The 15,761-nt window shown below is 41.0% G+C and overlaps 1 protein-coding gene across 4 annotated transcripts in view; it reads right to left on the bottom strand.

The window, feature by feature from the left end:
• macrod1 (mono-ADP ribosylhydrolase 1) overlaps window positions 1–15,761 on the bottom strand; it is a 108,987-nt gene that overhangs the window by 37,244 nt on the left and 55,982 nt on the right. For all 4 annotated transcript variants that reach the window (XM_051421018.1, XM_051421015.1, XM_051421014.1 and 1 more), the window contains exon 4: window positions 12,134–12,163. In XM_051421018.1, coding sequence (XP_051276978.1) covers window positions 12,134–12,163 — 30 coding nt within the window. The remainder of the gene's footprint in view (window positions 1–12,133; window positions 12,164–15,761) is intronic.

Genomic DNA, 15,761 nt, shown 5'->3' with positions numbered 1-15,761 from the left:
GAACGGTTGAGTTTTCATCTTCTGCAGGTTGCTAACTTTTCACCCTAAATCCTACTTTTTTTCTTTTATTAAGTCAAAGCATCTGTCTCGCTGTACGTCAGTCTATTTAATGGATTTTAGGGCTACTGCCTTAGTTAATTACTCGATTTAATGTCTTATTAAGGACTCAGCTGACTTTGACTTTTTGGTCAATTAGTCTTTATTAATCACATTTTCATAAATCTACATAATATTCAGAAATGTGTATCTATCTTTGATCCACACCACATCTAAAGACCGTGACTGTGTTCATTTCCAGGAGGGCAACGATGCAGGAAAAGCAATTTTACAGCTGTGCCAATTAGAGACACGCAGTCACAATCTTTTCACTGCTTGCAGTTAGACACTTTCCTCAAAGTTAATATTTATACCATCTAGATCTCAGCAGCTTTATTATTATGATTCTCAGCATTATGGACCCAGGAAAGCATCGGAACCAAATCATAGTTGACACAAATTAAGGTAAAATGGGAACAACAGATTTGAATGCTACAATGCAATAATAACAAGGTTGAATCAGAGTTACTTATGCACAGCTTTCCCCCATCTTTCCTGTCACATTCAACGTTACAGGCAGCCAATCAGGAACCTGTTTTAGGAGAGAGGCTAAAGACCCATTCCTTGAGAAATGTAAATCCACCTGATTTACATTTCTCATCACACTAACACTATCGGGCAAGTTTTTAAAGATGTATTTTTTCTGGCATTTTATGTGAAAGTTGTCAGTGTAGATATTAAACAAGGGGAAAGAGAGATGACATCCAACAAAGATCTCTGGCCCCATCGACGTTGCAGTTCACGGTCTTAAACCCCTCGGTCACCGGGGCGCATGAAAGATGCGTCGCAAAATGTTTATACTGAATGTACCTGAGAAATATCCACTGACAACACATCAGATTTTTCAATACAACCATTTCTAGTTTTTTTTTCTTTGTGCCCTCGAAGCACTTAGGTTAGACAGGACAAGACACGACAAGATCGAGCTCTTGGTTAAATAATGGAGTCCACAATGACTTGAGGCATAAGACAGGATAAGTCCACTTCATTAATATTTAACCAGAATCATGATCTTAGCCTTAACCAGTCTGTCTGCCCAAACCAAACTACATGCAGAACTCAACCTGCAAACACCAGGCTCCAGTGTCAAAGCTGTGAGTTTTACACGCCACTGTTGGCCCTGACCACCCCCCTACAATTTCTATCCGGTAAATAACAGTGCTGCCACTCAACATAATCCTGGCAGCAGTTATGTTTCCCTCAAAATGTAGCTGGCAAAACAAATTACTATGAATGCCATTTCCAACTGCCAGGGAAAGACAGTATATATCTTAATATTAGAGTGTTACCAGTTGCCTGTGTGCCAGTAACTTAACCATCACCTGCTTTCACAGCCTGGTATAATCCTGACTCAAGACTCTAATGTAATATCTAATGCAAGAGTCTGGTGTAAACAATTCATAATTAACCCAGAATAACTGAACACATCTGTCAGGAATGGTTTTGTCACCGCACTGTGAGAATTGTCAGCACTTGGTGAAAATAGTACAATAACACCCATCCATATGTCACAGCTCAGTGTGTTGGCCTGTGGCTCTTATCTCCGTCTGACTGTATACAGACCAGCTGTTACAGCGGTGTGTTTCTCCAAACTGAGGAGCTGCAGGCGGGGGTCTGCTGTTATCTGAACGTTATTGTGTTAAGTTGGCATATCGCATGCGGTGCTGAGCTGTAGTGTGTCATGTCATGCTGTGCCATGTTGAACTGGGCCGCACTGTAAGCTAAGCACAAGTGTAAGGGTGTGAAAGGCGAGCTCTGAAACGCTGGCTATCTCCTCAGGGTGCACAGAGACAAGTTCAGATACCATGCTCATGCTGCGTGTGTGTGTGCATGTGCACGACTGAAATATGGCTGGTGTGTGTATATCCTGTCAAAGCGTGTGTGCTACTGTGCACAGAAGTATTTATGTGTGTGTGAAGAGTCCTTGAGGTGACACACACACACACACACACACACACACACACACACACACACACACACACACACACACACACACACACACACACACACACACACACACAGAGCACACACCAACTTTGAAGCAGCCCAAGTCTGAAATAGAGAACAAGTGTGATAAGACGGAGAGATGGAACAGAGAAGGAGGGAGGAAGGGAGGGGAATAAGGGAGAGAGCAGCAGATGTAAAAATAGTCTGGGGGGAGATAAGGAAACAGGCAAGAAAAACAGAATCAAAAGAAAAAGAAAGGGAAATTGAACTGAAACGTAAACCAACAATGCCTTTTGTTTTGTTTCATGCTTAATGTTTGGCAGATACACGAATGTGTATGTGCATGTGGGTGTGTGTGTGTGTGTTTGTACATGTGTGTGTATTATGGTGAAAGCTGGATTCTTCCCCCAGTCTTTATGAAGGGACTGCACAGCCTTGAGCTGCAGCAATGCTTTTTCACCTGACTGCATACCTATAATCACGAGTAAGTATCTGGGGTTACTGTAGACACATTTAATTAACCAAAATTATTTCAGCCTTATCCTTCATAGTTTCCAACAAGTCCTCCAAATTAAACGATAAAATATGTTATTTGTCCATACCCTCTGGGATCCTCTCTGATCTGACACAGGATGACTTCATCCGTCTGTGCTAAAGCTATTGAAAAAAAGAGCTGCACTCTCCCTAGACTTGTTGTCATTTAAAAAATGCAGATTATTCAAACACTATCATGATGTGTGTGTTAAGGGTCGTCCACACCAAGAACGATAACTATAACAATATCTATAAATACATCTTTTTAAAAATCGCTTTAACTCAAGTGGATGGTGGACAGTGGTGAACGCTATCATTGGGACCATATTCAGAGCTATTTGTACGATATTGTGGTATATAACGAATTAAACACTTATATAACATATTATTAGGCCGCAAATCACACAAAAAAGACATACGGCTACACTGTCTTTAGTGCTGATGGGGTCTCTGAAGTCTTTAATGATGTCTTCTTTTTTTATCAAAGTATGAATAAAATTTGTCTTGTCACCTTATAACTCCTCTTGTCTTTGAAGAATTTTGTGAAAGCAACATCCTTCTGGTTTCCCTTTTTGTTTCTCTGTTCAAGGTACAGCAGTAACAGACCATCAATAATTTGATCCATTTTCCCATTAAGATGCTGTCACAGGAGTGGGCAGCGCATGCTTTTTTTTGGGGGGGGGGGGTTATCGTTCATCAGTGTGGATTCTCACATTGTTATTGTTATAGTTACAGTTCTTCTTATAATTATAGTTCTTGTTATAGTTCTTGTTATTGTTATAGTTCTTGTTATAGTTATAGTTATAGTTCATGTTATTGTTATAGTTACAGTTATAGTTCATGTTATAGTTATAGTTATAGTTATAGTTACAGTTCTTGTTATTGTTATAGTTACAGTTATAGTTCATGTTATAGTTATAGTTATAGATATAGTTATAGTTCTTGTTATAGGTGTGGACGACCCTTTTTGCTTGATCATATATCGACGATTGAAGAGATGATGAAACTTGGCTGATTTTCAACCAGCTTTGTATCATTACAATAAATGCAGAACATGCAAATAAACAATAATTCCCCTCCATGTTGCCTGCACCCAGAGCTCCCCAATCATTTACTCATTTTGTGTCAGTTGGCAGTGTTGGCTGTTGCCCGAACTTTTTTTTTTTTTTTTTTTTTGCCCACCTTCACAGACAGTTGTAACAAGAGAGGGGCAGGAAAAAAACAATGTTAACAGTGTAATAACAGTGTAATGCTGGAATCATATATTTAGGGCTGCAGTCCGGAGGAATTATGGCATATGAAGGAGGAAGCACCCCCCAGGTATTATTATATATTGCACCAAGGCTTTTGGGGCACATATGGAGTGTTTGAGACATACTGTACTTCAGGACCCTGAAAAGGAACTGGAAAGAACAACCAAAGCCAGCGGGACAAAACGGATGAGCATAGTGTAAGTAGCTTGCATTAGCAATGTTAGTAGCTCTGACCAGCTGTTTGTAGGAGTCATGTGGCACCAATTTCAAGAATATTTGTGCCTTTCTACTACATAGACAGCCAAATTTTATTTAAAGGAGCAGAGTGGTGAAATATCCCTTATATTCCTAATATTCCTAAGTTAGCTTGCTCATTGTCAAATGGGAATGAATAATAGAGGGGACAAAATAAACCTCTCTCTCTCTCTCTCTCTCTCTCTCTCTCTCTCTCTCTCTCTCTCTCCCGGCTAAACCCGCCAAGCAGGGTTAATAAAAATCCATACACCTATTAATTCCCTCCGTGACTCCCACCTGTGTAATATAGAGAGCTGTCCCTCTAACTACATTCACTGAAGACAGCCTGTGTTAGCTTTCTTTCAGACTGTGGTAACTTCTGACTCTGTGGGAGCCAGTGTAATAGCCCAGCATGAGCACCGCACGCTACTGAGAAGATTGAGACACTGTTCTGTCACTTCAATACGGTCAGAAATACGAAGGGGGAATTCTTGAGCAGGGGGGACTGCAAATGAAAGATGCGTTTGAATTAAAGCTGCACCAGCAGTAGTTTTTTTCCTTCTCTTAGCCAAGGATTGGCCTGTGACTGTGAGAAACAATATTATCTATTACTTCTACAGAACAATATCAACTGAAATAACTTCATTACGACTGGATTTTCTTCATGAAATATTTAACTTTTTGAAATGAATAAAAAAAGAGAAACAATAAGAATTGCTCTGCATTGGTTTCTGCAATGGCATACATGTGATGGTTGTTTCATTTGAGGACAAACATCCATCACTTTATCATCCATTGATGTGCTTGATGTGATTTGTGGCTTTGGCCACACTCTGTAAGGCTCTAGGGATGATCTGTTGGATGGTCAGTCCACCACACACTGTAATACCACAACAACTATTGGATGGATGGAAGTCTGGTCTCCCTCACGAGTCATTTGTCATACCTTTGGTGAACTTCTCATCTAGTGTCACCATCAAACCCAACCGTCAATGTGTCTAATACCTGCAAAACTAATTACATTCCTATCAGCTTTATGTGTTTTGTACTAATTAGCAAATATTAGCACGTTAACACTCTAAACTAAGACGGTGAACATGGTAAACATGCCTGCTAAAAATCAGCATGTTATCATTGTTATTGTGAACATTTTAACATGCTGGCATGAACTATTAGCTGAAAACATGATCTGCTATGGTTGCAGGCTGTGTCTGAAATCACTCCCTTGTTCACTAATTTAGTACTATATAACATACACTGATCAGCCGTAACATTATGACAACCAAGGCTCACTGATGCACGTGGGAGGCGATGGCTGGCCCATGTGGTCTGATCTATGACCATGTCTCCGGTTTAACCCTTTTTCCTTCTTTGAGCCACTTTTGATAGGTAGTGACCACTGCAGACCAGGAACACCCCACAAGAGCTGCAGTTTTGGAGAGTCTAGCCATCACAATTTTTAAAAGTTGCTCAAATCCTCACGCTGACCATTTTTCCTGCTTCTAACATATCAACTTTCAGGCCAAAATGTTCACTTGCTGTCTAATATATCCCACCCACTGACAGGTGCCATAATAACGAGATAATCAGAGTTACTCACCTGTCAGTGGTCATAATGTTATGGTTGATCGGTGTATAACGATATAACAGAGACCCAATAGGAGTAAATTCAGATTTTGGACACTAATATGAATCCTCCTCATTGGAGTCGCACAACGGCCATTTTTGCCCCTATAAAAATGCCATGCATTTTATTTTGGAACTGTTAGTAGAAAGCAGCGTACATGCTGCAGGCACTACTATTTTGTTCCATTGTTGTCATTTAGGCAAATACTTAATGCAATCATTTAGAATTCAGACACAATTTTAATCTCAATTTCTGTGATATTAAACCAGTATGGGTGTTTTTATGTGTGTGATTCCTTTATCAGTGGCTTCACTGCAAATCAATTTCCTTTGGAGATAATAAAGTCAAACTCATATTGGCTCAATTTACAGGGCCGTGTATCAGTATTGATGTATCCCTCATTTAGATGGCGGAGGCAGGGGAAGCCCTAACCAAATTAGCATCACTGCAGTGTCAAAGTATACTTGTTGTTATACTCCACTGACTCTGTTGCATGCAAATGGAGTACCTGAACTACTCAACAATCAGCCATAATTTGCTACACCTAATGTCACCAACACACATCAACAGATAATAATGAATTAGTCATGAATTTAATTTATGTTTCTAGACACTAAAAAATCTTTTGGGAAGTGTCAAACTCATTTCCATATTTAAAAAACAGCATTCATTATTTAGCCTTCATTACCATACAAAATACACATCAACGATCTCTCCCACTGAAGCCTGGTCTTCCAGGGAATGAGAGATGGGACACAAATATAAATAAAAAAAACAATGGAGAGATAGAGATATTCACACAGAGACAGAGAGAGGGAGACGAGACGGGGGATTGAGGAGCACAGTTGGACAAAGAGAAATGGGTTTGGAAGGGGATCAAGGGTAAAAAAAAGTAGGTGTAGGTGAAGAGAGTGAGGGAAGCTAAAAACAAAAGAGGAAGAGATGAATGTTAATCTTGGGTTTAGGGAAAAGAATGGGTAAAAAGGGTGCAATGGATGAATGGATGCAGGAAGTGGGATAGAAATAAGGGGTTTTGGCTTCTTTAGACCAGTGACCAGCCAGCTAAGCAGGCGGCTGACCAGTTTAGGTATTATCATGTCTCCCTCACAGGCTCTGTATTGACTAACTCTAGGGGGGAGTGGGAGGGAAGGAGCAAGAGAAGTAGGGGGACTGCGAAGTGATAATTGGCGATATGCTTACCTGGCGAGGAGCCTGCAACCCCCAGCAGGGCACACAAACAAACACAGGCCCGCACACACACACACACACACACACACACACACACACACACACACACACACACACACACACACACACACACACACACACACACACACACACACACACACACACACACCTGCCTGCAATGTTATATGCCAAGACAAGCTTTACCTCTTGCAAATCTCCACCACCCACCCTTACAAACACACACACACACACACACACACACACACACACACACACACACACACACACACACACACACAGGTAGATTGACATTAGAGTAAAACCAATCCCCAGGTCTCTCCTATGGAATACTAATATGGCTGCCCTTGCCAGCTGACCTCTTATAGGCCAAACAGGCTGTCTGTCAAACTAATGGGGCGGAACGCTGGCATATTGCTTTCCCACAATCCCTCAGCAGAGCCAGGACACTCATTTACTTCAGTCAGCTTGTTGCCAAGGCAACATTTAGGATGGGTCTGGTGCTGGATGCACGCACACAAATGCACACTGCTTCACACACGCAGTTGTATGTTATGCACTCGTATACACACAAACTTAAACATGCATTGCACACAAACACCCAGCAACCTGTTATGTGCTACTATGAACTTATCCGCACAAACACGGCTGATGCTAAGAGCGATGGAACAGGTGAATTTATGTATGCAGCTCAGACACTGACAGCACTGTCTGTATGTGGAAGGTACACTAAGTGCTCTTTGCCTCTCGTCTCATCTCCGCGCCCCATCTTCTGGTCTCCTTTATTCACAATTTATGCTCTCTTGTTCACTTGTTCTGAGAGGTAAGCAGACAAGCTTGTCCTCCGTCTGAATTTTCTCCTCATCCAGACAAGGGGGAAGTGGAGAGGGGGCTGCAAACACATGGGGACCACAGCTGAGAGACTTCCAGAGCAGGGTATCAAACCCCCATTCCCATTCTGGAGGTTTGATTAAAGATGTCAGCACATATAAATTCAGTGTGGCTTTTTAGCTCTGCAAGAAATCTAGTGTGAGAGGATTTTGTTCTTTTTTCCCCAACCAAATTAAAAAAAATGTAAGTGGATGAAATTTTAATTGGGATCGTGCTCATCTATTGTGTGCTGTCTGGATGTCTTAAAACATCTAAACCAATCATAGAGAGGCACATCGTGGCTGGTTCACATCCTGTGCACTCTGTCCCCACAGACCCAGAACAGGCTCTTTGATAGCAGCTGCCTGCGTTTGTAACTGTGAGTCTCTGTTTGATCAGTAAGTTGTTATTATACAACTACAGCACATCATAGCAGGTGAGGGGTTGTAGCAAGTATGACTTCAGATGTGCTGCTGTGACGGGGCTTAAAGGATAGATTTAGATGTCTTCCGGCCTATCTTAATACAGTGCCTGTTTGCCATATGAGTTATTGGTTCATTCTACCTGTTCAAGGCTGAATAACCAACCATGCAGAGCAGGCAACTGCCACAGTACCCCAAAACCTCCAGTGTTGTTAGTGTAACTTGTGTTTGTGCATTCAGCACAGCGGCTACAGGCTTTGTAGCTAAGCTGTAGCTGACATGAGCTGCCCACAAAATGTAACAACACGTCGGGGCTAAAGCAGCTACAGAGACAGCACGTGGGCCACAAGAACTATGATTGGTCAGTATGGACTGCTTGTGTTATCTCCTACAAGTTTCTGATGCCAGTAGAGATGTTAATAGTGAAGTCAATGTTAAATACGTTGAAGAAAGACTCACATTAACACACATCTAAAAAGCCATCTCCACTGTAAACCATCTGCTAGCTGCGATCATGGCACAGAATTTTTTTTGTAGTTTCAGTTTTGGGCTTACAAGTTGCATATTTCTAAATTAATTTGTGTTAAAGGTCCACTGTGTAACATTTAGGAGGATCTATTGTTGGAAGAAATTGAATATAATCATAATTATGTTTTCATTAGTGTATGATCACCTAAAATAACAATGTATGTGTTTTTGTTATCTTCAAAGGAAAAAAAGGTTTATTTCTACAGACGCAGTGGGTCACCTTGAATGGAAGCCGCCATGTTGAACCTCCATGTTTCTACAGTAGCCTAAAACAGACAAACCAAACGCTGGCTCTCGATAGGGCTGTTCGCATTTTTCGCACATTTTACGTTTCTCCTTCGCGCTTGGAAAGGGGAGGGTTTGGCAAGACTGTTGCAATCTGCAACTACACCTCTAAGTGCCACTAAATCCTACACACTGGTCCTTTAAATCAAATTATCACTCAGTAAATATGGGGCCAAGTGGTATTTCAACAGTGGTATTTCAATTCTGTTCAAAGTGTACAAGAACTGTACACACTGAACAGATATTGGGTGGAAATGAGGGTTAATGGGGGCCATGTTCCTATCCCGACTGGCCACTTCACATTGTGATAGCACTGTCAAAGATGGCACTAAATGAGAGATTTTAAACTATTATGTTTACAGCTGTAACATACATACTGTGGACCAACCTGTCAAAATGTAACAACAACTTCTATAGTTCAGCTCTCAATGAAATAGGACATTGCTGTTTCTCTTGAAATGTGGTAAATAGGTTCAGCCTCTCATCATCCCAATAGAAAACCTTTACATTTTACTGATGGCTGATGACATTTCTGTGCAGGTCACAAACCTGTGGAAAAACTCTTCAATGCACCACACATCCCAAAGGTACATACTAACATATGGGCGGGTCGTTCCTTAATCAGAAGGTTGTGGGTTCGATCCCTGGCTCCTGGTGCCACATGTCGAAGTATCCTTGAGCAAGATACTGAACCCCAAATTGCTCCCGATGCCGTGCATTGGTGTGTGAATGTGTATGTATGAATGTTATGTTATGTTAGTTTCTGTCCGATGGACTTTGCGATCACTGTGTGAATGTGTGTGAAAGGGTGAATGTGGCAGGTAGTGTAAAAGCGTTTTGAGTGGTCGGAAGACTAGAAAGGCGCTATACAAGTACAGGTCCATTTACCATTTACATATGGTGACCTAGAGGAAGAACCAAATGCAAAGTGTGAGTGCTGCTCTAGCAATTTTATTGGCATTCATTCAAAAATCAAACTAACATATATATATATATATATATATATATATATATATAAAGCTCATGGTAACCTCCAATCATCTGGGTTTTCTTTTCTTTTCTATTGAGAAAATCAATCAAAGCAGTGAAACGTTGAAATGGCAGATAAGCTTTGGAATATATGAGCATCTGCAGCCACTGGACATAAAAAAAGGTTAATTTCCTGCCCTTGAGTTTGTTGTTGATGCACTGCCTGAGCTCAGCACTCCTCCAGATTGAAGTGCGAAAACAATGTCGGCAGGTGTGCGTTTGATCTAACTGAATGACATTTACCCAGGTACCCTTGAGACAGAGTAGTAAAGCACTGTAAAGACCTTTTGTTGCCTCACCTCTGATGAAAAAAACAACTCACTAAAGCTGAAAGAATGCTTGGTTACTGTGTGATGTCTTTGAATGGAGGTTTATACCTAAGGATGTGTGTGTGTGTGTGTGTGTGTGTGTGTGTGTGTGTGTGTGTTTTCCACTCAGCTCCACTCTTGCGTCTGTCTGTTATCTATTGGACCTCCATTGCGTTCATCTTTCTTGTCTTCTTGCTCTAACCAACGTCTCCCTCCCATCTCTCTTGTTTGTTCCATTCTTTCTCGTCTCTACCCTTACCTCTCTCTCTCTCTAATTAACACCTACTGTAGGCTGTATCTGCCTTAGCAAACCCCCAAGGACAGAGCTGGAAAGAAAGACAGAGAGATGGAAATAAATACAGTAGGAAAGAGATGAGAGAAATCAACTGAGCAAGAGGGAAACTGGTAGAGAGTGACAGATAAAAACAGACACAGATTAGAAAACAAAAAAAACAGAAGGTGCTTGATGAATAAGTAGACCCCTCCAGCCAGTCGGTGAAACTATTAAAAATGAAAACAGATGTTTTGGTCAAATTTAACTGAATGAAAAATTCAAAATAACTAAACCAGAGCGAACAACATAAATATGCTTTTCAGAGGCACAAGTGCACACAGTGTGACACGTACACACATTCTCGGCCTCTCTAGAAACCATCTGTCTTTGTAGAGCCATCAGAGACTTGAGGACAACATCAAATGATGCTGTAGATCTCGAGGTGCTTGACTGCTTGTGTGTGTGTCTGTGTGAAGCCACAGGACACAGGAGTGTGTGTGCAGGCCATTTTTATGATTTGAGGCTCAGCTGGTGTATATCAGTAAGGGTGGAGCTTGTCTGTGTGTGTATGTGTGTGTGTGTGTGTGTGGATGCTGAGGACTAAGAACACTACGGCCAAACAAATTCTCTTTTAGAGGCAGGCAAATGCACTGCTTTGACCTGACATACGAATGCACATGCGCGCGCACACGCACGCACGCACGCACGCACGCACGCACGCACGCACGCACGCACGCACACGCACACACACACACACACACACACACACAGGTGCCACTTGATATGTCACCATGGAGACTGGAAAGCAAAAACACATGCATGCAGACACACACATACAAATTGGAAGGTTAAAAATGGCAGCGTTGGCAAGTGAGTTGGTCTGAAAGGCCCAAATAGAGAAAAAGAAAACAACTACAGGCAAACGCAGCACCCAAATTTGCAAGCGTTAACAAACACATAAACACACACACACACAGGTGGAATGGAGTGTGTGCGTACATGTTTTAGTGAATGCTGCTGCCGCATTAGTTGTACAGATTTATTACAAGTATCGATTGAGCACGGACGTCCAACATCACACGCACGAGGCAAAGTACTGAGTCAACAATACACTGAAAAATGACTGTTTATATCCACAGCACTTCACACCCATAAATTATGAACTATCGACTTTGCACCTGGGCGCACACACACACACAGAAACATGGGCAGACAGACACACACAGTGCAGCATGCAAACGCACCGTGAACACCTGCCACAACAAAGAGCTACCTGCTACCAAACACAAAGACAAATCCAGACACACCACCCATATGACATAAAGCACTCACACACAGACACACTCTGCAGCTAGTATATTGCTGTACTCTATCATCTGATTAAAAGAACAAAAATGTTTAAATGATTTGTTGTCCAGAGAGGACCATTTGCACCACAAAGCTGCACTATTTATAACAACACGTAGCTTGGCAAGCAAACAAATACACAAAACCAATGGATCAGACAGGTTGTGGCTTACCTCCACCTCCGCCGAGAAGAGTCTTGTTGGCTGAAAGAGACAAGAAAGAAGAAATGTTAATGAAAAAAACATCCCTAAAAACATCTCAAGTAGAGCTGGAACAATTAATGAATTAATATGGCTGTATGGCTGTATAATATTCTCTGGTCCCAGCATCTTAGATGTTGCTTTACATTTGTTTAAATTCAAGATCTGTGGGTCCAACAAAACAAGGCATTACAAGACGTCACATGGGGTCTGAGAACTTGTGATCTGCATTATTTACATACAATCTGTGAATTTATTGAGCAGTACATAAATAAAAGTAAATTTTAGTTGCAACCTTAACATTAGTAGTTTTGGTTCTCACTACATCCACTCTGTGTAAATAATTTTTCAAGTCAAAAATAACAAACAAACTTTTATAATAATAATAATAATAATAATGATATTTAATTGTAAATACAAAATTTTGGACTATTGGTCAAACAGAACAACTCATTTGAAGACCTTATTTGGACTCTTAGAACTTGTGATCATTTAAGACTTTTATTAACTGAATAAATAATCAACAGATGAATCAATTGTTAGTTGAAGTCAACGTAGAAACTAACAGAATATGCAATATTGACCTATACTGAATCCAAGGTAACATCGGTAGTGCTTTGTCTGCAACAGAGATATCACTATTTCTCTCCTTCTAATCAGTGTAAAACCAACCTTTGTGATCATAGAGATTGAGCTCTGCACTACCTTTCACACAGTGTTAAAAAAACATTCGTGACTGCATTTATTAACAGTTGAGGTCAGAACATTTATTCATTTGCACTGTGTGTGTGGGTGTGCTGTTCAGAAACTCTGATCTCCTAAGACTTAATAAAGGTTTATATTTAATTGGATGAACTTCTGTGTACTAAAATAACTTGAGGCTTTTGCTTGGGGGAGAAATGCATCTCCACATTTGTCCTTCAAAACATAATTTGTTATTGGTGTCAGCATTTCTCAACAAGAGTGGTTCTCAATCCAAGTCCTCTGGGCTCTCAGTGCTGCTGGTTTTGCCAACCGGCGAGTTAATTGCACTCACCTGGCATTGCAGGTGTAACTCAGTCCCTGATTAGATGGATAGAATAAGAACCAGCAGGCTCTGAGTCCCGTCAATAAGGACCGAGAAGCGCTGCACAGTTTCACTGCCTGCAAAGCTAATGAATAAACTCATGCTGAGCCTACAGTCCAAAGGAAAATAAACAACTCTGTAAGAAGAAACAAGCCAGCAATATGGTTCAATATGTCTTTCACTTATGAAAAAAGTCAATCATAGAGCCCCTTTCCACCCGGATAACAAGAAGGTGACTGTAGTTTCAATAAAATAACAATAGAAGGAGATCTTTTTCCAGCGGGGCAAGTAGAGAATTAGTGCTGGTAGCCTGGCTGACCAGTGAGTCCCAAATCATTACCTTCCCCACTTGAATCAAGTCACTGCACATGTTTTAAAGAGTGTAAATTGCTGGCAGGGTGATAATGCTGGCTGCCGCTGCTTCTGACATATGCAATATGCAAGTGTTTCTCTCACCCGCATATCCATGAACATGTGGAGTCAGCAGTGCTAGCCCAGGGACATCTGCAGCGCTTCCACAAAACTCTAACCTGTCCACAAACTCATAAAAACCATGTTTTCCAATTCTTTCTCTGCCCGTGGATTCAATTTTAGTTGGTGTGACCACGTTAGGAAAATCTGATAAGCACATAATCTCCCTCCAACCATTACAAAGTTACGTCAGAACACACAGGGGATGTCTCTCATTTTAGTTACTCTTTGCCAGTAGGCATTGTGCCAATTGGGTACACACTCAGATAGTGTATAAGGCAAGTTGGTTTTACAGAGGGAAGTACAGAGACCAAATCCCACAGCTGTCCTTCTCTCTCAAGAATCCTCTTCTTTTCGACATTTTCACCTTCCCCCACTGCCTCATTAATGCTAAATCCACTTAATTTCAGCCTTTAAACACACTATACTTCTCTGTATATGGGAACCACTGTCACACTAACATTTCCCAAAGTGAATATCTCGACTCTCTAATTTGAAAATGTGCAGCTCCAAACAGCATGAACAGAAACAAGGCAGTTACTTAATGTGACAGTGTGAGACTATTTCAGGTGCACAGCTTGTTTAAGAGCTGATAGATCTTATGGTGAACTAAAATAATGCTCATTCGGATGTAAAAGCTCAGACAAATAAAATGTCTCCATTAAGCCTCCAATTCATCCTCTGCTGATTAGCTGCAGGCTGTATATAAGAGTGATATCACACACTGGCTCTTGTTAATACTCGTCCATGTTGACTAACATGCCCCAGGCCATATAAGTACTAGAACTGAGTGGTGAAAGGTTTCTTTTATAAAGAAAGACAAATCTGCCTGAAGAGAGATGATCCAGCTCTGACCTTGAGAAATGGACTGAAACCACAGTTATAATTGTGTTGTTGGTGGTAGAATGGACAGCTGAGCCCAACTGAGACACCAGGATGGGGGTGCACTATGATTTGTAAATCATGTAAGTTTGTATCTGTAAAATCCTCCCTCAGTTTTTAAGAAAAAACTTAAGAAATGTCTCAGCTAGTGAGACTCTACCCATGTGTAAACTAGATACTAGGAAACATCTGTTATGCCGTTAAATTGTTCTTATACTCTTCAATCTTAACAGGTCATGTATTGGCAAGCTAACATTAGTTTTGTGTGTTGGTTCAGTTAGCTATGCAACTGTTACACCTGTCAGTTACTGGGTGTTAATGTTTTGTAACCACTAATCTTCACGTAAGAACTAGTTGTAAAGAGTTGTAAAAAAGATTACTTCTTTTATTTTATTTAACCCCCATTGCAATTTTACCTCTAACACCGTAGTTTAGTCATGGAATATTTTGAGCAGATGACAGATGTCATATGGGACCAGCAGTTGCCTCACACTCGGAGAAGAGACTAAAGGTTGTCACAGTTTAATGTCTGAGCCAGGAGGATAAATCCTGTCCAAGAAATCAGGAAAACAGCACTAAGGGGTTCCTTCAGTGCACTTTAAATGAAAAATATGCCCGTGGATGCTTTTACTGTTATTTGTCAGTTTATGATGTTTAATGCATTTCAGACTTATCTTGTAATGCAGTGTGGAAATTTATTTTTACACCCGCTTTTCTGCTACCTGCCTTGTCTGTCTGTGTCAGTCGATGTCCAATATTTCCCATTACATCATTGCAATAAAGCCCAGAGAACACACACACACACACACACACACACACACACACACACACACACACACACACACACACACACACACACACACACACAACACACACACACACACACACACACACACACACACACACACACACACACACACACACACACACACACACACACCATGGTAGTAAAATTCCTCCAGTCAAGAACAACAATTGTCTCTCCTGTTATTCAAAACACAACATGTTTTATGGCTATAGTGCCTTCTGGATTTCTGAGGCTGCCATCAGTGTAGAAATCTGTATCTCTGCCTCCTCTGCGATGGATCTCTCCCAGTAAAACTGATGAATGGCCACTGCAAAATGGTGCGTTTAAAGAAGTCATTCTCTTTCCTTCTGTGGGAATGACTCCAAACCATGGCG

This window comes from Dicentrarchus labrax, unplaced genomic scaffold (assembly GCF_905237075.1).
Source record: "Dicentrarchus labrax unplaced genomic scaffold, dlabrax2021, whole genome shotgun sequence".
NCBI lineage: Eukaryota > Metazoa > Chordata > Actinopteri > Moronidae > Dicentrarchus > Dicentrarchus labrax.
The sequence above is the reverse complement of the archived record's forward strand: the minus strand, read 5'-3'. Positions and strand labels throughout refer to the sequence as shown.